Below are 25,190 nucleotides of genomic sequence, written 5' to 3'. Positions count from 1 at the left end.
CGCAAGACAGATGTTGATCAAAGACGCTGTTAAGAAAAACTAGGTATACATTTATATATAAAGAAAACATTTTAAATTTGTGGAGAATAACACTGATATTGAGAGCATTATGATCCACGTGTGTAGTAGCAGCAGTACTGAGTTTCTAGTTGGGTTTGAGATCCAGCCCTGCCAAGTTTAAGTCCGTAGGCCTGCATTCAATTGCACTCCAATGTCTTTATCTATTTGAAGCTTTTGATTATTTCTGTGCTTTTATTCTCCTTTGCTTTTTAAATGATGTAACGTTGAACTCCCCTTCTGTATGTATGAAATGTTCCCTACAAATAAACCTCCCTTGCCTATAATGGATCAGTGCTGACCATAGATAGAGAACGATGATTCTAGGGCAATGTCATGTACTTTGTAATTTTTCAATAAAAAATACTTAATAATTTCTTTACTTCATATTTGATCATTTAGTTTCCTAAGTCATAGGCATAATGTGCCAAATTATTCACACTGAGGCTAATAAGAGCTATAGCGAGACACTTCCCCACTGAAAAGTTTGTACCTTAAAGGAACCCTCCGCTGGAGATAACGTCCAAACACATCGTAACTTGATTCCCGGCGCATTAACACGATTTCCTCACGGTAACACGGATTATGGCTGGTGCAGGGAGCCCTCACCATATCGTCCTCCCCCTCCACCAGCCCGTAGGACGGCAGCATGGCTCCCTCCATCGTCGTGCTCTTAAACACCCCCTTGATCTTGCTGCCGATGCGGCTGATCCCGAACGACTCGCCCCGTTTCGAGGTGTTCCTGCCGGCCACAAAGAGAGGAAAATAATACAAAATTTGAAAAAAATAAAAATAAAAACAAAAAAAAAATCTGAATTGCACGGTGCAGCGATGCGACACGCAGCCTCGGCTCAGCACATGCGGCTTGGGAGGGAGGAAGGACGACGAGGAAGAGAGGGAGGGGGGAGGAGGACGGAGGGAAGGAGGGAAGAAGCGGCAGCGGAGGAAGAGGAGGAGAAGGAGGAGCAGGAAGAGGAGGAGGAGCAGGAAGAGGAGGAGGAGGAGAACAGCTAGGCATCAACGCATGGGCATAAAAACAACCCCAAGAAAGCCAAACAGGAAACTTGACGAATCTGGTTGCCGACTTGCCGGGCAGAAAGCAGAAGAGCTGGCACAGCACACAGTGGGATGGATGGATGGATGGATGAAGAACTCAATGGATGAGTGCAAACGTGGACGTCTACTTTTAGTACAATCCAAGTGCCGGTGGCAAAGCACTGAACTTTAGTTTGTGTTTTGCACACAAATAATAATAAAAAAAAAAAAATTCAAATAAATTAAGAACTACTACCACTCATTTGAACCTGATCAGGAGAATTGTCACTTGGAAATCAAAAGAAAATGCAGAGTGCACCGTAATAACACATCGAATTTAGAATCTCAGCCGGAAGCTTCATACACACACATCGCCGCGGAGCAACGTTGTCATTTCCCAATTTCTAAATCACAACGGGCGTCTTGAAACAACAAACCGGAATTCTTGCGGCAAATTTTGGATTCCGACACTACGACCCGGAGCCACCTGGCGACGTTGTTGGGATCTACTTTAAACGGCAGGTTACATACAGTATATACGCCATATGCCGCATTCAACATCAGTAAATCTGCTGTTTTATGAATGGATTCTGAGCACAAAAAGAAGAAAGAGTAAGATGTAAATAAAGTTTGGCACGTTTTGGAAAAAAGGCAGTTGAGACAATGCACCGGAATCGACGCGAAAGTCGGCTCGAAGGAAAACCTTAGCCGCAGTTCATCCGACGGTCACTGGCGGGCACTGTCGGATGCGTTTCTGGATTCGGTGTAACGACGTACGGAAGGATACGTCTGGGATCCTGCGCATGCGTGGTTGTGGATGTGGGGGGTGGGGTGGGGTGGTGGATGGATGGCGTGGAAAAACCAAAATAATATACAAACGGACCCGCGATGGATGGAAGATATGGAGCGTGACTTACTTGAGCGAGGCGTGGCGGTGGGTGAGCGAGCCGTGTGGGAAGGCTGTGATGGTGGGCGTGGCATGGGGGGAGTTAGAGGGTGTGGGTGAGGAGCTGAACGAGGGAGGCGGGGACTCGGGGCTCCGCTCCCAGGAGCTATGGGTGGGGACAGGAAGTCCCGCCAGAGATGCAGAGGTCGAGGCAGGCGGCGTGGGGAGGGGGGAGGATGATAAGAGTCAGAGTGGACATTGCGTCACCGTCACAGTAACAGTCCATGGCGGAGGAACAGGGTGAGGTGACGGAGCAAAGGGATGGAGGCTGAAATGGAGGGAGGCTTCAGTGGATGAGGCTGGTGGTTTGGTGACGGTCATCCAACGGCAGCCGCTCACATACTCCATTCCCAAACCATCGCCTTTGACGCGTCCGGGGTTTCACGCCGTATCGCGAAAATAAAACAGAAAACGAAAAAACTGCCCTGATGACAACCAGCGTTTCCGGAGCTTCACCCTCATGCCAAAACATTCAAAATCTGCCGGCAGCCAAACTGATGCACTGTTTGTGTTAAAAAATATTTAACAAAAATATGTCGTAAAAATGTCAACAAATGTAACCTTTAAGTAGTGAAAAGAAAAATAGTATCCCGGAGCTACAATTTCAACTTTTGATTGAAAAAATACTAAAACGTGAATTAAAAAAAAAAACATTTTAGTCGAGAAAAAAACGACATGAACTACAACCTGATGAGGAGATCTGTCACCTCAAATCCAAACTTAGCCCAGTAGAATAGCTCCATACATGTAGAAAGCCTACCAATATTCATATTTCTAGAGTGTATTACTACTATACTAGATATGCAGTAATTGTAATACATAAAGTATTAATACAATTATTGATAATAATGAGATTATTGTAAATTGTTAAAAAGGCAGAACGGCGTTCTCTGCGGGCCACTTGGGTACAAACATGATGCACTTGGTGTCTCGTGCTGCTGGAGCAGCTGTGGTCCAGATCAGTACATTACCCACACGGAGGCCGTGTACTTACCGGATGTCATCCAAACTGAGGCTAGTTCTGAAATAATACGCACAAGGAGTTAGTGGCGGGGCCCCGGGGCCGCACAGACACCACTCCCCAAAATGAAACAATACATTCACTTTCAACTCGAGAGAGAGAGAGAGAGAGAGAGAGACAGAGAGGGCTTTACTATATAATTCATCATTAAAACCTAAACAAAAAAAATCTATATTTTATCTTTTTAAATACCACTACACTTTTCTGAAGGTTAATCTATCTATATCACATTGTTATCTAATATCTCACTTAAAGGAAAACTCCGCTACTTTTCAACCTCAATCATAGTTTTCGATCATTGGGAGACAATCTGAGCGAGTGGCATCAGAACATTTTCAATCGGTCCAGGGAGTTCCAGAGAATTTCTTCAGCCGAGCTGCAATACCAGGTATAACATTTTAAAGCAGGTGTTGAATTTTTATTTTTTTTATTCTGATGCCAGTCGCTGGGGTTCAATTCCAATGATGGAAAAATAAAGTGTAGGTCAAAAAATATACCAGAGCTCTCCATTAATACAGCAGAGACCCCTGACATACACATCAACTTATCTGTGCCTTCAGTCTGATAAATGATGCATGTCTCTCACACACACACACACACACACACACACACACACACACACACACACACACACACACACACACACACACACACACACACACACACACACACACACACACCTGCTCATCTTGGAGTTCCTGGCAGGAGACTCCGCCCCTCGTAGAAGCTGCCGGAAATACTGGAGAGGGACACGGGAGGAGATACAGTATTAAACGCCGAAACAGCACAATTTAAATTAAATTAAATTAATTTTAATTAAAAACGACAAAATATTGAAATGATTTAGAAAATAAGTGAATTCACGACATTGCACCAATAATGCCTCCATCACTGCATCGCTGGAAAGGCGGAGCAAAGGTGTGGACAGGACGTATCCTCGAAAGCATGCGATGGGTCGGCGATGCCCCGGATCGTCGTTTTCTTGCTTTATATTCCAAAACAACAGCATTTCCATTTCTAAAATTCCATGAATTCCTGAATTAGGGAACTTAGGAATTTATTTATGAATAAATCCTGTGCGTTAAAGGGTCTTACCATTGCCAAATCAGAATCCGAATCCGTTTATTTGGCCAAATACTAACATTTACATGTACAAGGAATTTGTCGTGGTGACGATTGGTGCATTGTTGTGCAGATCATTGGCATGAATAAAAGTCTAAAATCTAAAACAAAATAGCTTAATATTAAAAGAAATAGCCAAATAAAATAAAAATAAAAAAATAGCCAAATATACAGAATATAGAAAATGGAATTAACAAACACAGGATAACAGCTGACTATTAATGGCGCTAAAAGCCAGCGGTGTGGTCCCTTAACTCTGAAACACAGACAAAGGCTCGGAACAATGCAGCGCATTATTCAGATATATCGTTCCATCCCAAAAGAAACAGCGCCGTGTGGAGTATCGGCGCTGGTTCTATTCAGGCGGACAAAGGGACGCCCGGCTGGGTTCAGTGAAAGAGGGATCCTGTGGAGGGTGAAAGCGGGGCTGGCAGCTTGGCACGGGGCCAGCGGAGGCCCCGCCCGCTCCCCGGGCCACGGCGGGGACGTCCGGGGGGGGCAGCGGTGGGCGGTGGGGGATGGGGCGAGGGCGGCGGGAGGGGGGACGGGGGTCACGCCGGGAAATCATCACGCCGCTCATTTTGGATTTTGTCCCCCAAGAATTCCACGGGCTCGAAAAATTCTTTCAAAAAGACAAGCAAATACGAGGATTCAAATCCTTGACGCCGGGATGAGGTGCACACCAAATTGTCCCGCTTTTCACCACAATTTTAAAATAAATAAATAAATAAATAAATAATTCCAGGTTCTCAGAAACGCGGCGCGGTTTTCCGAGTTCACTTGAACGCAGCACGGGCTCGCCCCAGTCTGTCGTCTCCTGGTTGCTCTTTTTGTTTCTTCTCTACTGTTTTGTTATATTGTGACGATTGCATTTTTGGACAATGGCTTCTTCATTGTCTTACACTTTCAATTCAACAGATCATTCATCTATATTGTAATGCAGATAACATTTATGTAACGTTAACGTTTATTTGCAATTAGAATTATGATGGAATAATTACTCAAGATCACAAACACTTTTCTGGCTTTTCATGACAGTTTGTTAAGTGTAGTTATACTGTAGGAGAATGTTTATACATGACGTTTATTACAGAAAAAGTATTTTATTGAAACTATACGTTGTCATCGTTATAACTTACCTTACTGCATTGAAATACATCTGGAGTTTCTGGGGTGGTAGATGTTGTGTGTCGTATACGTCAATTATGACATATCTAGGTCGATTAACGATAGCAGTGTAATTTACGTATTTCTTTAGTGAAGTTGAGTTCAGCTTTTTAGTTGGATTACATTTTCAGTAAGTTCCTTTCCCATTTAATACGACAAACGTTGTTATATTTCTGTGGGTAATTTATCATTGCACGGCTTCTATTTCTCTGAACTCATCACTGATACGCACAATTCAGTGTTTTCAAGGGACGCTCCGACGACATTATAAGGATTCTTTTTTCATTCATTTTTCCATTAATCCGGCGAAGGAATGTGAACCATGGATTTAATATATCAATCCAACAGATCTACTGACATCTCCCATGTAAGAAGCTATATAAATATACATGTCAATTGATAGTTTGGTAACTTCTAAAGACTACAGAGTGACCAGAGTGACCGGACATTCTCAATCCGAATCTGTACATTCATAGTAAATAATATGATGACGTCATAAAGCGTCTTACTGTAAATCTCATCTCATTCAATTTATTTACAAATAGTGACGCGTCAGTTAACCAAGACCAACTGAATATTTCGGGTCAAAGTTGTTCAGTTTCTCACTAATATCTGCTCTGTATGTGGATCGATTTGGATGACATTTAAACCACGACATGCTTGTGACGGTTTAAATGACACCTCAACCAAGTCCGTAGGTTCCGTAGGTTCTGTGATATCGATCAAATTTGGCTCCGTTTTTTCGCTCATCTCTGCTCCGTATGTGGATCGATTTGGATGAAATTTCAACCACGAGATGTTGGTGACAACGAGGGTACAAACAGGACGTAAACCGTGTTTCGTAGGTTCTGCCAATGTTGTGTTCCAGATAGTTTTAGATTTCAAAATTCCAAGATTTTTTTCCCCGGAACAATAACAATAATATAATATAATAATAACAACAATAATAATAATAATAATAATAATAATATATTTGTTTTGAGTGCTTACATAGATGTTTATCATATTCTGTCCCACTCATTATTAACTAACCCAGTGGTTCTCAAACTTTTTTCAGCTGAGTACCCCCTTCACTGGCATTGGGAGAACAAAAAGAAAGTTAACATAAACAATATACTGTTTTTTTTTAAACATTATAAATAACCAATATTTTTTTTTACATTTTTATTTTTATTTTCGGAGTACCCCCTGCAGTAACCCTGCAGAACCCTGAGGGGAAACCGTACCCCCGTTTGAGAAACACTGCCCTTACCCAATCAAAAAACATAAGCAATGCACCACGTGTCTGAATTCTGATTGGTCTGTACGCGCGTCAATCAATCAATCAACGTGTCGTTGCCAAGGCTGTTGCTAGCCTAGTCTTTTCTGAAGACCTCGGTAAACCGGCAGACAAGCGCCGGGCGGAGATGTCTGCCCATTTCCAGACGAGGGGAGTTAGGTTAAAAAACGTTGGTCTAATCCGTAAGTTGGCTTGTGTTTCAGAAAAACTTTACCCAGTCAGCACTCTAGTACCAAGTCAGCGTAATGTCCCATTGAGCAGTATGTGTGAACAGAGCAGGTGATTGTCCGGAGCATTCCCAGTGCGCGAGTGGGCGTGTCGCGTCTTGATGACATCTCTATCAGACGTCAGTTATTTACCTTCGTGCAGATCTTCGTGCACGGCGGGTCGCTCCTGCGTACCCCTTTCTGCTTTTCCTTTATGTTCATTTCCACTCCTTTGTTTATAATACGTCCAAATACGTGGAGTATCAACGCCAAAAAAAAAAGATGAGTCGGTAGCCTCGTCCGCCATCTTGGGTGTGCTGGAAAACCCCACGGCGTCATTGCGTCACGTCCTCTCCTCCACGCTCTAACGCGTCTGACACAGACAATCTGCGGCCGTGTGCTACATGTGTGAAAGGACAACTCCGGACAATTTCCCGACCTGATTATCTGGATATTGTCCGGAGTGCATGTGTGAAAGCAGCTTATGTTAACTCGGTGAAGAGGAGGATAATAGGTCCACTTTAACTACGAGTGATGCCTAGTGAGTCCAAAATGCGCAGATGGCGGCGACACTCAAGGAAAGTATGATTTAAAGCAAGACTCGCGCGGCTTCCGCAACGATTTTGTCTTTGGTTTGTGGATGAATAGTAGATTTATGACCAAAGAAAACAGAAAGCCTGCGCTGACCTCGTCGCTGTGGCAGAACATGGGCGTGAAGACGTTCTCCAGCAGAGACAGGACGTGCTCGTAGGCCTCAAACAGGCATCTCATGGTCTGCAGCTTCACCACCTGCGGGTACGGACCTTCGGCGACTGGGTGGAGGAGAGACAGAAGAAAGGACTCATTTTCTAATCTTTCACCGTGGACCCCCCCCGAGGCACCGGCACCCGGAACGTACTGTTGCGTATTTCCTCCACGATGAAGGGGTCGAAGCGGATCTTGTCGACGCTCTCGTCCAGGCAGTAGGTGTTGTGGATCTTCCTCACCTCCTCGTGCAGCGTCCTCTTCTCCGACTCCGACAGCTCGGGGCACAGGATCTTGTCGTTGAACTCCTCTGGGTCGTAAAAAAAAAAAAAAGATTGGCGGGGTGTGAAGTGACGGAGCCGGAGCGATCACTACGTTCGATTCCGCAATCATATACCAATTTCCATCCCAATTTGAGGGGGAATTTTAAGCCAAGGTTGGGAATGTCGCGAGGAATAAAATATGAATCATCTCTGTCCAAATTTTCCAATGTTCAATATGAAGAGTGAAGAGACAAGATTCTGAAATGCGTAGCTATGTATTATTACACTGTTACTGTTGCTTATACATATCTATCTATCATTTATGCCACTAACATAGTATAAGCCTTAAACTATGTTAGTGGCATAAAATAAACAAAAATGGCAATTAAAGGGTTAATTGCAATTGTTTGTATGACAATTAATAGTGAACTAAAATGCCCAGAGTGTTACAGTTTTACCACTATACTAGCAGCAGAAAGACCTGTGTTATATGAATCGATGTGATTAAACACCATCACCTATCATCCACCCCCGGACTCATCCAAATGCACAAATGACTGATTATTCACTTTCTCCAAAAATAGGAATTTGATGAAGCTCTTAGTGGTCGTCCCGTAAAGCTTTTCAAGGGGAGGTTATGTCGAGATAGCGTGAGGGTGTTTGGGTTTCCATCCGGGGAGGTTACCGACGGTGAGGCAGAACTGCAGCACGTGCACGGCGCCCTCCTGCTTCAGGAAGTTCATGAAGCGGAAGAGCAGGTCCTGCTGCTCCCGGATCTCCTTCAGCTCCAGCTTCAGCACCTTGGAGGCGCACCGCCGGGGGGGAGACGGGAGAACTCAGATAAGAAGGGCGCGCGCGCACACACACACACACACACACACACACACACCCACACACACACACCCACACAGACACACACAGACAGACAGACACACACACACACACACACACACACACCGAGGTCTTGTTGTTGCGGGAGTCGGAGTAGCGCTGCAGGAAAGGAACCATGGCGGAGGCAGGTTCTGTGGCTTCCTCGGGCTGGAGAACCCAAAATAATGAACAAAATCAAGGGAGAGCGCGGCAGCCGGACGGCACGCTGCACAGTCACACCATCGAAACACACAGAACGTGTCGCTGTACTCACAGGGGAGTTGTCAATGAATATCAGTATCAAGTGGTTCACCGTGTCCTAAGAATGTAAAGGAACACAGAAGGAACAATTCAACAGAAAGACAAAGCAAAGCTCCACTCTATGTTGAAATACAACTCCGTAATCAATGAGAAAAAAAAAAAGTTTATTTTCTCAATCTCAATTAATGTGTATACTGTAAATCCTACCGACACTACATTTACACCAAGGATCCAGATGCCTAATTATTTTTTTTGGGGTTTATTTTAAGATATATTTGTCCATTATACTTTATGGATTATACGACATGTATGTGTGTATACACAAATTCATCGTATATGACATATAGGACTTATAAGTTATGATTTATAGGACATACATAGAGCCAAGTGAGCCGAAAATGACTTTCTTGATCAACATCCTCCTGATGAGGGTTAGAATTATATTGGAATTTATTATCACATACACAATCTCAACGTCTTTTAAAAATAAAAAAAATAAAAAATAAAAGAGAGCCGAAGAGGGATTTTTTGGGGGGGGGTTTTTTGCGGTTTGCATCCTGAAAAAAAATGCATCCGTGCTGGATATGAGAGGAAAAAAAATGGAATCAAAAGGTGTACTGTGCACCTTTTGATTCCATTGTTTTCTCCCATATCTCCCAGTGTTTCTGCAGGGTTCAACAAGTTAACTGTAAGACTTTTCTAGGAACTTTTTAGGACCATTATGAATGCAATTTAAGACCTATTTCAAGACCTGCGAAGGATACGATGCACCCCAAAACTTCATAATCCAATTCATTTTTAAGACCTGTCAAAATCGTATTCAAGACATTTTAAGTCATTTTCAGGCCTAAAATTCAGATTATTGGATTTTAGGCCTTTCAAGGAACGCGGGAACACTCGGCGGAATGAGCAGATTCTGATTCTGATCCCCAAATTAAGTGTCGCCTCAAACTCGGCCCCGGGGGGGGTCTCTGCTGGGATCTCTTCGGGTCTAAGACCGGTCTAGATGCGTCTACACTCACAGGATCGGCCAAGTAGTCCATGGAGGGAAGGAAGACAGAGCCAGCCAAGACCTCCCGTATCAGGAGAGAGAGAGATCTGAGGAGAGCGGACAGAGAGAAGCCAGCGGGGAACGGAAACCGAAATGGAGGGAACGTGAGAGGCAGGGCGAGAGAGAGAGAGAGAGAGAGATAGGGAAAGAAAAGAAGGGACAGCGTGACTCTCATCCGCCTTCCAACACGTCGAAGGAGAGAGGACGGTGGTACAGATCTTGGTGACGCCGTACCTGCACTCCGAGGCCTTCGGGGGCAGGATGTAGGGGAAGAGCATCTCCGTCAGCTTGCGGAGGTAGAGCAGCTCGTCCCTGCGGCTGCGCAGAGCGACGTGCAGGTCGGGGCCGTACTCCTCCAGAGCGGCTTGCTGCAGGAACTCGGCGTTGCGCACTGGAGGAAGGACGAAAGTTCGCCGTGATCGCTTTTGTTTATGCGCTGCATTTCACAACGGAATGTACGGAACTCACAACAAAGAGAGAGAGAGACCATAATACTGTCTGCCGTATTTAAGAGAGGGGGAGGGTCCTGTTTGTTTTTGTTCATGAAACCCCTACGTCGGTAGTGTGTGGATCTCATGGATCCGCTGTACTCAGAGACGAGATGGATAAAATGTGTATTCGGGGCAGTCCCGACATGCCGTCGTCCAAGTTTGATCCAGATCAGTCCATTATTGGTGTAATAATTTACGAAAAAAACTGTACTTTTTGTCATCCGCGCAACACGCACGCAGGCACAAATGACGGCTCGCACAGTGTTTATATAAACTTCCTGAGTTATAATTACTGGAAGCAAGAACCATTTAGCAATTACATATTACAAGGAATGTGTATTTATTGTATATGTGCATGTATTTATTGTGTATGTGTTTTTAAATATTTATATTCTATACATATATTGCCACATTTATTTATGTATATATTTATTTCCACGTTTATTGAAATATATATTTGACATATATATTTATTAATCGGTCTATATTTCAAGCAGAAATTAGTGAAATACTACTGGAATTGTAGAATTGTAGAATGGAACAGGGGGAACTCGGAAAGTTGCAATTGCTGTCGATACGAAATGATGGTGCGTTTTCTGGAAACTCTGAAAACTGTAATACACTCTTAACACGACTAAACTGGACCCCCGGTATTGCTGCCTGCAGCTATATTAATGTTTATATTTTTTGAACATCACCTTCAGAACAAAGTATATGTAAGTTAGTGTAGTATATGTGAATGTAGCTGCTGGAATTAATTGATTCTGATTACTTTACTGGAGGCTATTTCTGTATATTTAGCAATTTATATATGTAAATGAACCAACCGGAATATAATTATTCTCATCACTTTATTTATTTTTATTTATTTGACTGTTACGTTTTTTTTTATGCTGCAGTGAAACGCACCAATCCCCACCAGGACAAATTCCCTGTATGTTGAAATGTACTTGGCTGAATAAATGATTCCGATGGATTCTGAGCTCTATGAATACAGCACCTCTCTGCCGCGCTTTGCTGATGATCTCAATGTGCTTCATGGAGGCTTTGAGCAGCTTTTGTGTGATGAGGGACGCCACGTCCACCTGAAAGGAAACCCAGGGCGTCAGCGTCGGCCATGTTTTCTTTTCACCGTTAGTGATGTCGAGGGACGACCCGGTCACTTTCAAAACCACCTTCTGCGTCCGACGGACCAGCACGGCGGCGAAGAAGCGCAGCGTCTCCCTCAGCTCGTCCACAAACGCCTCGTCATCGGTTATATCTCTGAAAAAAAACGAGAGAGAAAAAAAAAAAAAAAAAAAAAAAAAGAGTTATTCCCGCCAACACAGAAAATACAAAACGCCATCATGCAAAACGTTGTGTGCGAAATCACATGATACAGCAGCGCTGGTTACCTGTACCAGGGATACACAAAGTTCTCCAGCACCAGCTCGAGGATCTGAAAGCAAAGAGGAACATCGTGAGGAACGATGCGAATGAAGGGAATTGAGACGCAAATATTCCCCGTCCGGTCGGAAGCTACCTCTGAGAGGGAGGCGTCCACCTTGGAGGGAACCTTCAGGTCGAGCCAGGGCTGGTAGTTTTCCAGCAGTAACGTTGGTCTGTCGACGAAAAACACAAGTCACTGAAGACCGCACCAGGGGAGTGTAACACCGGGTATCGTCTTATAACGTAATGGAAATTAATATTTGCTGTCAAACTGGAAGTGATGATATGAAAGCAACGTTTGGCGCTCTTTTGGTTTTTCCTTAAGTCTTTCAACGAGACAAATTCCACGCGGCACGAAGGGCGTGAGCGAACTCGCCGCAGAACCCGGGACGGCGGCGGCAGCGTGAAAAGGGGGATACGGTCCCCGACCGTGCTCTCCTGTCCGACCGACTGCGACGGGCCGGGGAAAGGGGTGGGGTGGGCGCAGGCGGCTCACTCACCGGTGCCGCTTACATTTGATTTTCCCGCAGACGGCACAGCTGTGACCGAGCGGGAAGAGCTCCTGTTGGTACGACTGACGACACACAGGGAACGGCCATCAGCGGAAAGACAGTAAGAAAACAGAACAACCTCGAGGTCAAAGAAACCCAGAGCTCCCTCATGGAGCCTACTTTGCTTTCACCAGTGTATTTCCCGTGCAAGCCTAGGTTGTCGGCGGTCACCTTGATTGTCGGCTTGATGGACACGAATATGTTTGGCAGCAGAGACTCGGGGCCCAACGAGCAGTAGAACGTCACGACTCCAGCCAAAAAGGACCAAACAACCATTATGATGTGCAAATATCTGCGGGAACGAGAGGGGAATTAGAGCACTGAGAGTGGACTGGCACAATATATCATATATCATCATATATTGAAGACCTATCTCAAGGGGTTAGGATGTAGGGATGGTACCAAACACACAGGTAAAAGGAGCGCGTGTCAGAAAAAAAAAACAAAGACCGGACGATGAGAGCAAATTGTGGAAGAATGACTCAGTTCTCCTCAATGCCGAGAGCCGCCAACATGTCAGATATCCAAGAAGGGCGACTAAAATGACGGCTTTCTTACAGATGTTAGATGTATTGTAATTATTCAAGTTAGGCAACAGACACGTTTTCAAAACTAAAAGCTGGGTAAGCTTTAGTGCTCTCAACTTCATAGTTGTGACGCTATTGAAAAGAAAAAAAATATATATATATATATTAATCTTTAAAAATAACCAGCTGTGTACTTTAAGACGGTCCCTAAACACACAACGCGTCGAGACCTATGGAATTTATTCATTAAAAAAAAAAACGCATTTAAAAAACTAAAGTTGTACCTCATTAAATGGCTTCAACATAAAAATAAAAAAATGTAATAGACATCTTTCCACGACTGAAAGAAACGGCTTCATTTTTTATTTTTATTTTTGTGCGTGTGTGGGTGTGTTGTGAATTCCGTTGGTCGGAACCCGGAGGCCGGAGGGCACGGACCGTGCGGCTGGGCGGTGGGCGGTGTGGGGGAGGGGGGGGGGGGGGCGTGGTGAAACGGCAGGCGGCGCTACCTGTTGAGGAGGAGGGTGCAGAGCAGCAGGCTGAGCAGCAGGAAGCAGAACACCGGGTACTGACGGAGCAGCTCCCTGAGCGGCTCCAGCCGGACCCGGCGCCTCATCCTCTGCAGACGCGCCCCGACCACTCCCATGACGCGGCCGCGTACAGATGTGCGCTACTGTGAGCGGAAGGGCGATCACCTTGGGGCGCTGGGGCGACGAGGGGCGGCCGCCTGCACACGGAGCAGAATATCGAATATGCGCGATGTCACAACCACCGACTGAATGACACAGCGCGTTGAGGCGTCATTTCAAAACTACGACGCGTGGCTGAACAGAACGCAGCCCAAAATAGACACAACACACAAACAGACCTAACGGAGCGCCGATTGGCGCTACTGGCCGACCGGAATCGCGTATCCGCAGAGCGGCGCGTTTATAATATTTAACGCCGCTACATCCAAACAAAAAGCTTCAAAAGACATCATCGCCCATTTGAAATACACACAACAGACCTCCACTTACCATGACCGGTGCGCAGTGCTCACTGCTCATGGTTCGTGGATCATTGTTTGTGTCTGCGCGGTGCAGACATGACGTTATCGTCAACCGGGGTCTCGCAGATCCGCGACAGCAGAGTAAACAAACAGCCTGCGGCTCCCTGTCTGCGGCTCCCTGTCTCCGGCTCCCTGTCTGCGACTCCCCGTGTGCGGCTCCCTGTCTCCCCGTCTGCGGCTCCCTGTCTGCCCGTGTTACGATCACGTCACGCTCCCCGGGACTGTGTCTGTGATGGCCGCGGTCCTCTCGTGCCAGCCATGCGTCGCGTGCTCCCTTTCGGCGTGACGTCATCGCCTCCGCCCAGTTTTCCCTTTTGCAGCAGCAGCAGCAGCAGCAGCAGCAAGACGACGCAAAAACAAAATTGGCATAACGCATCCACATGAATCCAACGATCACCTCAGGGCCCGCCAGAGGAAACTGCAATAGGTCTGCCCCATCGACATCCTTGATAAACGCTCTACGGCCTATGCTACCAGGTCTCAACATGGGGTCCGCGGACCACCCAGGGGTCCTCCATGAGTCGGTGGGCGGGACGCTGGAGAACTGTAGTCTCCCTGCTATTTGCATAACTATAGTGGTCGGACTAAATCATATCTAACAGTAATTTTCTCCGATCAAGGTGCCAGGTGCACATCAAGCGGAGGGCCCTCAATTTGAACAAAGGCTCAGCAGCGGAAAGAACAATTTCCCCCAGGAAGCGTGCGCATTGGTAACTTCAGAAGTGGGGAGATCTCGATGAGCGCACCCATAAACACACCGTGAGAAATGAAGAAAAGAACAGAGTTAGGGCCACGGTTTTGACACAAACATCAGCCGATTTAATAGCTGCTGTGAAAGACATCATTCCAAACAGTAAGACACAGATAGAAATCAAAAACTTTATTACAAAAATAAGTTACACTCACCTCCATTTTACAGTATAAAACAATTTATTTGCAGGAATGCAAAAAACGTTGTTGGCCACCAACAATAGTTTAAAACTGCTAACATCTTTTTGTTTTTTTCAAAAGGTGGTTGTAATGATTTTATTGTAGAGGGAGTTAACTGTATACAAAACCGGGGATTGAATAGCACAGTTTCCTTTTTGCTATACCTGGAAATAGAATTAATTCGCTGCAGTATCCCTTCTACCACGGAGTGACCGGGATCCTCCGCCACAGAGCAGCGAACGAGAGGCACACATGCTCGCTGGCTGGGCAACATGGCTATTCAGCATCACTCGAGTTGAACTCTAACCAGATGCTTTGTCGCTGTCTACGGAGTCGGAGGGGATCACTCCCAAATCTCGCACGGTCGGGGACAGTTGTCGGACTGACGGTGTTTTACGTTATTCGGATGCTCGAAAATGCTTTGTTGGTATCGATATAAAACACAACCACTGGAATAAAGTGGCACAAAAGGGACACTGCAGGGCTTTTTTTAAAACAAAGGCAGTTGGATGCCCCTGTGGTGTTGAAGCCTTTACAAAAGTAACATTTTTTTTCCTCGAAAAACTATACACCAGTAACTACATAGTCTGAATAAGCACATGGCTGATTCAGTTCAAAATAGGACAAAAGCAGGGCTTGTTCCGGCTCATCAGATGAGATTGTTTTGCATGCCCAGTTTGACTGTTTGCAGTGTCAGAGCTGCAGCAAAAATGACTATAATACATTAAGTACATTGTTTTTTGTTTTTTTTGCGCTGCTGCTCTTGTGCATATTTTGTAGAGAAAAACAAGCCCTGCTTTCATCGATATAGTTTCCCTATTTACAGTACAGGCCGGGTAGTTTAGTCCTCTGTACTGAGGTAGTCACCAACCCTTTAAAGACAAGTTCTGAAAAGAACAACTTTCCTGGAATGCCTGACTTATCCATGCCAGGTGGGTACACCCTAAAAACCTGCAAATGTTCTCTTCCAAACATCCAAATCAAACGATTAAGATTAACATGGATATTCCGACAATAAAAATCGCGATTAGCACAAAAATATACAATAGCATCAAGCTCCTTTGAGCCACTTCAAACCTAAGAAACTTAAAAGTGCAAATTCTTCAATAATTATTTAAAAATGGCATGATCAGGGGACAGGGAGGGGGTCGATTGTTGGGGCAATACATGGAGCATGGTATGCTGGGGCGAGGGACAAAGAGATGGTGGCAAATATTCATAATCCTCCGGTCTTTATGTTCTTTTTTTTTTTTTCCTTTTTTTTCTTTTTTTTTTTTCCAGGTGGCTGTCGGAGGGGAAGGGGGAGGAGGAAGGGAGATGCTTCTTCTGTAAGGCTGGAATATCGTTGGACCTTTTTTCGTTGAGTTTTTTCCTGTCAACATCCATTGCAGCTTACGGTGTAACCCCACACAGCAAGTCAGTCTCCCCTGTGACAGGTCAGGACCGTCCTCTGCCACGTTTCCCTGCTGCAACAAGCACAACGACAACACACGGTTCATTTATTCGAAGGAGGCCTCGTCAAAGCCTGTCATTTGACTGAGAACTGGAACATAAACAAAAATGTTCCACTTTATTTGGATGGTCCAAAGTTGACCTTTAACTCAGTACCAACAGAGTTTAAATAATCCTAAACAGAGTATCAATTTATCCAAAGAATTGGCAATAGTTTGGTTTTGGTGAAGGTTTGGTGATGTTTAAGTCAGGGTAATTCACATGGAACCAAAGCAAAATGTCCCAACATGCAGACAAGTAAATATCAAGTGAGGCTAATCGAGTACAAATAACAGCATCCTATTCAATTTGTATTATCCAAACGGAGTGTTAGAAAAATGTCTGAGGGAATATCCCACAGGAGTTTGCTCCCTACTTTTTGGTCCCAAGTCTCAAATCTCCTGGTTGCCATGGATATGCATCAAAGTTATCTTTACTGAACAAAAGTGCAACAGCTGGAAATCAAATCAACAGTGAAACATCCGTTTAACAACTAACCTCTGCTTGTTCCAGGGCCTCCTCGCTGGGAGAAGCCCACCCGGCCTCGGGGCGTGGCAGTGCCACGGCCCCTGGTCTGGGTGGAGCTTCCACGGATGCCTCCCCGGGCTCCTCGTCCTCTGCCGGAGGCCTGGAAGTCCTCGTAGCCGTAGTAGGGGTCGTCGTATCCGCCGCGGTAGTTGTGATAATCATAACCGTAGTAATCGTAATAATCCTCGTAGCCATAATAGTCTGGAGCGTAGGAGTAGCCTCCTCTGTTGCCACGGCCTCGGCCCCTCGTGGGCGGGGGCATGTGGGGGGGCCCGTAGTAATAGTAATCGTCATACCTGAGGGAGAGTCACATGGTTTCATGTCAGCACGGCGAGCAGCGGCAGGATTCACTCATTTAATGTGTTCACACGTCGAAGGCATTTCCTTACATTTGCGTCTTAGCAGCTTGTCTCTGGGCTTTGCGCTCTTTCCTCTTCTGGTCCGGGGGCTTTGCAAACACAATTTCAATGTGCTCTCCCTCCAGGTCTTTTCCGTTTAGGTCGGCCAACGCCTGTCAAAGTCATGAAGGACATTTGATGGTTTTTTCCCCCCTACACTCAACATGAACTGAAATAAAAAGTGAAATCAGGTAATTTTTTCTCCCTTACCTTTACAGCACCGTCTCTCTCCTCAAAGTGAATGAAGGCATAGTCTTTCAATTTCTTCACACGCTCCAGTTTTCCAAACTGACTAAAGGCCTTTTCAAGTATCTCCTCTGTAACAGTACTTGCTAGGTTCCTCACAAACAGAACTTTAACCTGAAAGAAAGGGGGAGGGAAAAAAAAAAAATTGTTTTGTTCAAGAGGCTTGAGCAAATACGGCCAACCGGCTACAAACACAACTCGCTAAAAGCAACCTCGGTTGCCGCGCCAACGCCTCACCTTGGCCATGACCTCAGGGTCGGGATCTTCTATGGGGTCGGCCCACTCCACGGTGACCACGTTCCCCCACACCTTCACCTTGCCGCTCATCAGCCGGCGGCGAGCCTGCGCTGCGGTTTTGTGGTCTTCGTACTCCAGGAAGCAGAAACCCCTGTTCTTCTTCTTGTCATCCGGCTGGTGGTACAATATGACATCATTTAGACCGTCTGCAAAAAGAGGGAGGGGGGGAGAGGGCAGCGGGGGTTAACTGGGATCCAATACCTTTAGTACAAGACAGTCAAACTATTTACCAGTTCTATTTACCAGACTTTGCACAAACAGACATTTGATTGACTGCGACTCGTTTCCACACTGGATCGTCATAAATACACTTTGTGATGAGTAAATATGTTTGGAGACGTGTTCGCTAGTGGTTCCTTTTTTTTTTTTAGATCTTTCTTCATTTCATGTTTAACTACTAAATATGACAGGTCGGTCTGGAAACCGTAAAAAATAGTTCATCGTCCAGTCAGATCTTAGCGGTAAACCATCACTGTAACCGAAGTCACTCCGGGATTGTAAATGAAGTCATCATTTGGACACAGAACTAAAAATGTTCGTATTGAGTGTGATGCAGCGACTTTAAAAATGAGAATTGGGTGATGGACTTACCCGTGACTCTGGCAAACTCCTCCACAATCTGATCTTTTGTTTTACTCTTGGGGATGGATCCAACAAACAATCTATTATTGGCGACAGAGATGCACACACCGATGTGTTTTCCTGGTCGAATTTCATTGTTGTTGCACTACAAAGCGAGAGAGAGAGAGAGAGAGAGAGATGGACAAGTGTGGAAGTCAGCAGGGAAAGGTGTTGAAGGCACTCTGGAGTGATTCTACAAGGGCTGCCCCTGAACGTGGACCAGTCCAATCATCAGTCGGAAACCAGTCAGTCAACTGAGAGTCTCCAAGTCGAGCAGTCGCTTTCCACTCAGTGTCCAATACAATGACAGGATAAAACAGATAGAAGCTTCAAAATGCACAGGGATAACATTTCAATGGGGAATCATAAATATTTTAGACGTTATATGTGAACACGGCTCTCCGTGCACCCTGATCTCTGTGCCCTGTTCCTCCAAACAGAACAACTAACACACTGTGTTTCTGGTTGTTCTGTTTGGAGGGACGGGGACGGGGCACGCGTAGGGACGGGAATCGTTAAGATTTCAACGGTACTACTACCCTCACGGATAATGCATATCATTTCAGTACTTTCACGGTACCGTTATTGGTTCTTTTAATTTTTAAGAGAAAACAATTTAAGAGAAGAATTAACACTGCTTTGTTTTCAGCGCATTATGCATGGAGAGGGGGCGATGGGGGGCGTCCTCGTCTCCTTGCACGTTTGTGACAGCCAGGCACAGGGAGCCAGAGCCGCCACCCTCGTGCGTATATCGGACGAGTGGGAAAGAGGACAAGAGCCTCTTCTGATTATAGCGAAAATGCTTCTTAGACGCAGATCTTAATCTTATCGTGAGTTAGAAACGGGTTATATAGCCTAAATAAATAGAACATCTATTTTCCTAATTTCTCCAATACCATTAACAGTTCCGGCAAGGTCAGAGCTTATCTCTACAACGGTCTTTAATAATTGAGTCCCGGAAGCCTTTTATACAGACCATCTCTATCATTACGTTTTTATTATTGTTTTACTGATTTTATTCTTTTAATGCTTTCATTATTTGACTTTTTCTTCATATTAACCGCAAAGAGTTTAGGCATCCACTTCCAACAGGAGCAAGAGACTAACAGTTATTAGCAACTAGAAACTTGCAACAGCAATGTTACCAGCAACATTAGAGGCTGCTTGAGAATTGATTGTGAAAGAGTATAATATTTACTTGTGTTTTATGAAATGGACTTTGATTGTTTGCTTTTTTCACCCCTCTATTATTACTACACCACAGTGCTATACTAAAAGTTTATTTCCTTTGAATGTTGAGTCTTAACTGAGACAACGTACCAACTTCACGGCCTCCTGCGCAGCTTCTTTAGTACAGAAAGTGACGAAGGCATAGCCTCGGTTCAGGCCACTGAACGGGTCCATCATCAGGCGCAGGTCCCAGATGGGGCCTGCCTTCTCAAACAGTGGGACCAGTTCATCTTCAAAGAGGTCTCTTGGGATTTTGCCAACAAATATCTGTAAAGGTGCAATGAACGTGCAAAACACAAGAAATAGTTTCAGATTTTCTGCGGTAAAGAACTTGAGATGAGCTGTTCTTTGTGTTGTGTCCTTTCAGGTCTTAGCGGTTAAGCATCATTGTAGCTTACGTTACTACAGAGAAATAAAGTTTCATCATTTGGACACCAGATAAAATTAAGATGAGAATACAGATATATTCACACTATGTTATCGTGGCAAATTACATATAACACATCTTAATATTTATTCAATAAATTAAACTTAGTATTTCAAATAATGTTATCAATTTATAATTGCATAAAAACAAAACTACATTTTTTTAATCAAGGAATAATTCATTAAAAAAAATGTGTTGGGGCCCATGGAACACACTGAAAAGGCTCAGCAGTGCATTTGTACAAACAAGATACCAGTTATAAGACGTGATGGTCCTATACAAACAGTTATATTAAATCTATAACTTTAAATAATATACGGGGTATGTGAAAGTGACTAAGTGCTCCATCATGTGGCCAAATCTGGTTAATGCAATGATATAAAACAAGGTTTCAAATCAAGACATTAAAACCATATTACATATTTTTTACAATATCATCTTTCCCCTCGGTCAGAATAGAACTTTTTCAGAAAAAGTTGTTGAATTTCGTAGTTTCCAATGATATTTACTTATTGGATAAGAAAACGCATATTAACTTGTGGGCGTGGAAAATCAACTAAAAACCAAGCGCCCTCTTCAATTTTCTGTATTGAACCACTTTGGTTATTTTAGGGAGGCCAACACAGTACATGTACAAAAGTCCTTTCAAATAAATGTGCAGCAGAAGAGGAGAAACACATTTGTGCGTTCCTTCCTCAAATGTACGTAAATTAAAACCTAATAGAATTACAGAGTGGAATCAAAAATAATAGAATAAAAAAAGATAGTAAATATGATGATACCTCTGTACCGATGGTCGGCTGTGGCCCCGACTGTGCTGACTCTGGCGGGGGGCCTCCATACTTCCTCTGACCTGTTGTCACATCCAGCGTGTAGCCAGTCCTCTCCAGCAAGGCCTGGTTATTGTACGGTTAAATTATTTTTAAAAAGTAGGAAATATAACATGAATAAATGCTTCAAGCTGCACCAGAGGACAGTTTAACACGGACATGCAGTGTATTAAAAAAAAAAAAGGCAAAAAAGACAACTGTTGAGTTGAATTCAGCCACTCATCCCTGTGGTTGATTTAAGGTTTAATAACTTGTTCAAACTACATTCATGATTGTTCAACATGTCGGTGATGTGTCAGATTCTGTGACTTGTGAATGGAAATGCATTGTTTGTGATTTTATATTCTTACAGTGGAACCTCATGTATCCCAACCCAGCGGAAATGACGGCCGCTTGGGATACTGAAACATGAACATATATGCATTAAAACACTTTGTAAACCAAACTGAAGTGTTCCCAACGCCGAGACCAAATTTACCAACATCCTACTTTGCTCATACCGGAAATAAGATTCCAGATGTATATGACAAATAAACACCTTGAATCTGATTTCCGGTACGAACCACCAACATTCAATCAACACATTATAATAATGCCAGTTATAACTTGTAAGCATTTGATGCTTCTTAAATCTGTGACTTTTATAGTCGCCTGTACATGTAGTAGTCCTGTCAAGGACATTAATGGCAGGCCGTACACTTTCCATTGTAAAATATTATTTTTTTGCGTTTTGCAGCCGCCATTGTCTGGTAAGCAACCAGGGAAGGGTTAACAGAAACTGTCTGAGCTCGGATAAATGAGGTTCAGATAAACTGAGATTTCACTGTAATTTGCATCAAAGAGGATCTGGATCTCAGCAAGATTATGTGATAAAAAGCTTTCGTGAAATGACGTCAAACTACACTGTTCTATTTGTAAGATTCGGGCTCCACTAACTTTGATTTTGGCCTCATCTGGTCCTTTATTGGAGTCTGACACTTTGGTCCCTTGTTTCTCTCGTTGTCTGTATGTCTTCATAACTCCACAAAGAAAGGCACTTTTGTTCTGCAAAGCAAATTATTAACTCAATGTCATTAGAAAACAAATCCAGACAATATAATTGTTATTTGACACATTTTTAGTTACGATGACGGCAAGGTGGCAACTGAAGGCAAGGTGTCAAAATGCAATATATTCCCTGAGAAGTACTCAAAAATTAAAAATGTGCAAAATTATTCCACCCATTCATTATGACTTAGTTCCCCCACCTGAACATGTGAAAGGTCGCTGTCCTTAAACTGCAAGAGGACTTGCAAAGCACCTTCCTCGTTGAACTCCTTCAGGGCCTCGATTGCTCTGTCATCTAAATCACTGTGTGACACCAATCCTGGAGGAAGCAGAACACACCAACATGGGAAACAGGACGACAACCGCAGTGTTCTCACACCATGAGACAAAGATCAAAGGTTATCCTACAGGAAATAACTTTTTACGCTGCTATGCTTCGATAAACCAATAGTGGTCCTAGTCAGGCAGATTGATATCTAGTCGACAGGCTGCACTTTACGCCCCCCTCCCACCGTACTTTTTTCTCTTGAACTTAACAGATGTGATGGCGAAACTTGATATGCAAGTGCCCCTCCACAGGGTGGCGGGAGAGCGTCTAATGAGCCGGCCTCCGCTCTGCTTTACGGCGGCTCCATCACCTGTCCCGGGCTGCCTCGCACCACACAGCTGCTGCCATTGTTTCCGCCCCATCTGGTTGAAAAGGTCAGCGGCTCCTTCCCTAGGCGTCACCTAACCAAGTCCCAAAACGACCCCCTTTTTGGCCGCTGCGACTCCACCCAGTGGTCGCTTGTTTAACACAAACCACAGTAAGTGGTGTGGTGAGAAAATTATCCAAATGAACTACGTTCCGCCTGCCGCTTTTTTGTTTAGAACTGTACAAATGGGCCAAACGGGTGTGAGAAAACCCTTCCCTCCACTTACCACTACATTTAATGTTGCCCAAAATGTGGCCGGGCTCAAGTAACAACACAGTAGATTTGTCGAGGACTTAAGGACAGCCGTATTCAAAGTAGTTAGAGGATACAATACGAGCCAGAAATACCAGGTTTACATGCAACAATCATAAATAGAAATGCAATCATTAGCTGATGTTCAGAGCAATTGTGTGGCATCAGGTTTGAATTTATAGCACTGCAGTACCCATTTTGGTAGGAAACCACAAAAAGTTGCTTCAGAATCGTAATTCCAACATTCAAACAGGTGATTAACATGGCAGCACATGCAGAAATTTGCTTAAATAAAAAAATTGATGTACATGAATATGCTGGGATATTCGTTGGGTCTTACCTGCTATGTAAATTTCATCTAGTTTTTCAGCAACTTTCTGTGGTAAACCAGCTTCTAATAAAGTCTGGAAGTGCTCAGAATGGGTAACTGCAGCAGAGGTGTCCATTGGTTCTTCTGGACCATTTCCATTAATATGTTCTGTGGCCATGTCTCCAGAAATCTGCATAAATGCAATGAGCCAAATTAATCCTGGGTCAAGGGCAAGACTTGGGGTGTTTTCAGGAAGAGTGTACAATTATAGAAGAAGCAAAGTAAAAAAACACAAAAAAAACAAAACGCCCTTTGCAATCCTAAAACGGAGCATATGTGAAAACAGGTTAAAGTTCAGAGGACCAAAGCTGCTGTAGTGCATATCTGTGTTAACATGTAATGAGTCAGATGAGTCCGGGCATCATCGCTTAACTCCCTGACACAGGATGTGCATGTATATTATTATTCTGTGAATACGCATTCACGTGGCAAAAAAAAAAAAGGTGTCTTCTTTGATTCTAAAGTTTGTGCGAGCAGGCCAACTTCACTGCCTACATGAGATGTGTGCTGCTGCAGAGGCCTGGTCTAGTCCCCAAATTACATGTTAGCTTGGCTTCTCACTGCTGACTTCAGCACGGCTGGATGCCTCAGACACGTGTTCCTTCACTGAGCCCAGTTTCCTGTCGCTGAGCAGGGAACAGCGTGGATCCTACTGCATCTGACACAACTACACTTTACACTTTAATTGTCATGCACAATAAAAAAAAAAAGACAATTTTAGGTATTATTCCATATGGTTGGCAATATTAAGCCATTACGAGAAACGTGTTTTTCATCAACATAAATTGCCTGACAAAAAACAAAGCCTGTTTTTCTTCTGGCTGCGCTGTGATTCCCAATGTTGGACGACAATTGGGAAACAGTAAATTTGGTGTTTCCCGATCATTCCGGCGTTTCTCCGCCCAACACGTGCTTTCCACCTCGAGCTAACGGTTTTAAGACCCGCGTTCATCAGGTATTCCGGGGGGATCGGCAACTAGAAGGAAAAGTTGAAGCGATGTGGGTTTTCAGAAATAAACTGAATGTAATGTTAAGTTCCACTAAGAGGGAGGGGCTGAGCGACACACGTTGGAGCTAGCTGGCTAACTTGTTAGCACTGTTAGCTTGTGTCACTGGACAGAAAGACAATAACAAACACCGATCCGCCGAGTTTTCAACCGACTCGGCGGCGTGAGATAACATTGTAAATAAGTAAACGAGTTAAAAAGGCAATCATCGATTTCACATTAAACCCTAACTTAACCCACTTTCCAGTCTCCAGGAGCTAGCGTTAGCACGCAATGACAATGAGCGTGTCAGCTCCCTGATCTGTCAAAAGAGGCTAGCGGCAGCTAGCATGCTAATTAGCACGCTAATGCTAGCGTGCTAATTTTGGTCGGAATTCCAACGAGGGCAATTGTTAAAAACGTCTGACGGTCGACGTCGGTTTTGACGATTTTTAATATCGAGACGTAAGAGTTTACTTTGCCGAAAGAGGCACCGGAGACCGAAGCGCCGGCTCGCCGGGAGCGTGGTGTGGAAGAGTCCATTTTCAAAACGCCGGTCCGACCACCGCCACTTCCCACATTGTTTCAAACAGCACCACTTCTAAGCCATCGTTTGCATACAACCGCTCCGTGCCGCTGGTCGCCGGCGTTCTCCATACCTGCCCCGATGGATCACCGACTTTGTACCGTGTTGGTTTATTTGGGGAAGTTTAAACGTGGTAATTAAAAGAGGGAAAAGTGTGAAAAAGTCCCGGCTCCGCTCCGGCTCCAG

The 25,190-nt window shown here is 44.4% G+C and overlaps 2 protein-coding genes across 5 annotated transcripts in view; both read right to left on the bottom strand.

Moving 5' to 3' along the window:
• Positions 1 to 14,297, bottom strand: part of LOC307239188 (sorting nexin-14-like) — a 29,316-nt gene extending 15,019 nt beyond the window's left edge. The window contains exons 1-18 of one of the 2 annotated variants that reach the window (XM_080012497.1): positions 14,039 to 14,297; positions 13,529 to 13,746; positions 12,664 to 12,784; positions 12,442 to 12,515; positions 12,036 to 12,114; positions 11,908 to 11,951; positions 11,689 to 11,776; positions 11,514 to 11,598; positions 10,257 to 10,413; positions 9,994 to 10,069; positions 8,985 to 9,029; positions 8,798 to 8,878; positions 8,526 to 8,640; positions 7,732 to 7,887; positions 7,521 to 7,645; positions 3,740 to 3,798; positions 2,010 to 2,144; positions 667 to 799 (exon numbers count right to left, since the gene is read on the bottom strand). In XM_080012497.1, the coding sequence (XP_079868623.1) occupies positions 667 to 799; positions 2,010 to 2,144; positions 3,740 to 3,798; positions 7,521 to 7,645; positions 7,732 to 7,887; positions 8,526 to 8,640; positions 8,798 to 8,878; positions 8,985 to 9,029; positions 9,994 to 10,069; positions 10,257 to 10,413; positions 11,514 to 11,598; positions 11,689 to 11,776; positions 11,908 to 11,951; positions 12,036 to 12,114; positions 12,442 to 12,515; positions 12,664 to 12,784; positions 13,529 to 13,665 (1,710 nt within the window). In that variant the 5' untranslated portion in view covers positions 13,666 to 13,746; positions 14,039 to 14,297. Of the gene's footprint in view, positions 1 to 666; positions 800 to 2,009; positions 2,145 to 3,739; positions 3,799 to 7,520; positions 7,646 to 7,731; positions 7,888 to 8,525; positions 8,641 to 8,797; positions 8,879 to 8,984; positions 9,030 to 9,993; positions 10,070 to 10,256; positions 10,414 to 11,513; positions 11,599 to 11,688; positions 11,777 to 11,907; positions 11,952 to 12,035; positions 12,115 to 12,441; positions 12,516 to 12,663; positions 12,785 to 13,528; positions 13,747 to 14,038 lie in introns of those variants that run through there. The other variant, XM_080012496.1, reaches the window with a different exon arrangement.
• Positions 14,298 to 14,935: 638 nt separating this feature from the next.
• Positions 14,936 to 25,190, bottom strand: part of LOC307239190 (heterogeneous nuclear ribonucleoprotein Q-like) — a 15,837-nt gene continuing 5,582 nt past the window's right edge. The window contains exons 1-12 of one of the 3 annotated variants that reach the window (XM_080012501.1): positions 25,078 to 25,190; positions 23,403 to 23,562; positions 22,316 to 22,434; positions 22,005 to 22,112; positions 21,021 to 21,134; positions 19,902 to 20,078; positions 18,552 to 18,687; positions 17,901 to 18,106; positions 17,628 to 17,777; positions 17,409 to 17,530; positions 16,990 to 17,315; positions 14,936 to 16,466 (exon numbers count right to left, since the gene is read on the bottom strand). The exon at positions 25,078 to 25,190 is cut by the window's right edge and continues 16 nt beyond it. In XM_080012501.1, the coding sequence (XP_079868627.1) occupies positions 16,438 to 16,466; positions 16,990 to 17,315; positions 17,409 to 17,530; positions 17,628 to 17,777; positions 17,901 to 18,106; positions 18,552 to 18,687; positions 19,902 to 20,078; positions 21,021 to 21,134; positions 22,005 to 22,112; positions 22,316 to 22,434; positions 23,403 to 23,550 (1,635 nt within the window). In that variant the 5' untranslated portion in view covers positions 23,551 to 23,562; positions 25,078 to 25,190 and the 3' untranslated portion in view covers positions 14,936 to 16,437. The remainder of the gene's footprint in view (positions 16,467 to 16,989; positions 17,316 to 17,408; positions 17,531 to 17,627; positions 17,778 to 17,900; positions 18,107 to 18,551; positions 18,688 to 19,901; positions 20,079 to 21,020; positions 21,135 to 22,004; positions 22,113 to 22,315; positions 22,435 to 23,402; positions 23,563 to 25,077) is intronic. The other 2 variants (XM_080012500.1, XM_080012502.1) reach the window with 2 other exon arrangements.

The sequence above is a fragment of the Zeus faber genome (genome assembly GCF_960531495.2).
Source record: "Zeus faber genome assembly, chromosome: 13".
Lineage (NCBI taxonomy): Eukaryota > Metazoa > Chordata > Actinopteri > Zeiformes > Zeidae > Zeus > Zeus faber.
The sequence above is the reverse complement of the archived record's forward strand: the minus strand, read 5'-3'. Positions and strand labels throughout refer to the sequence as shown.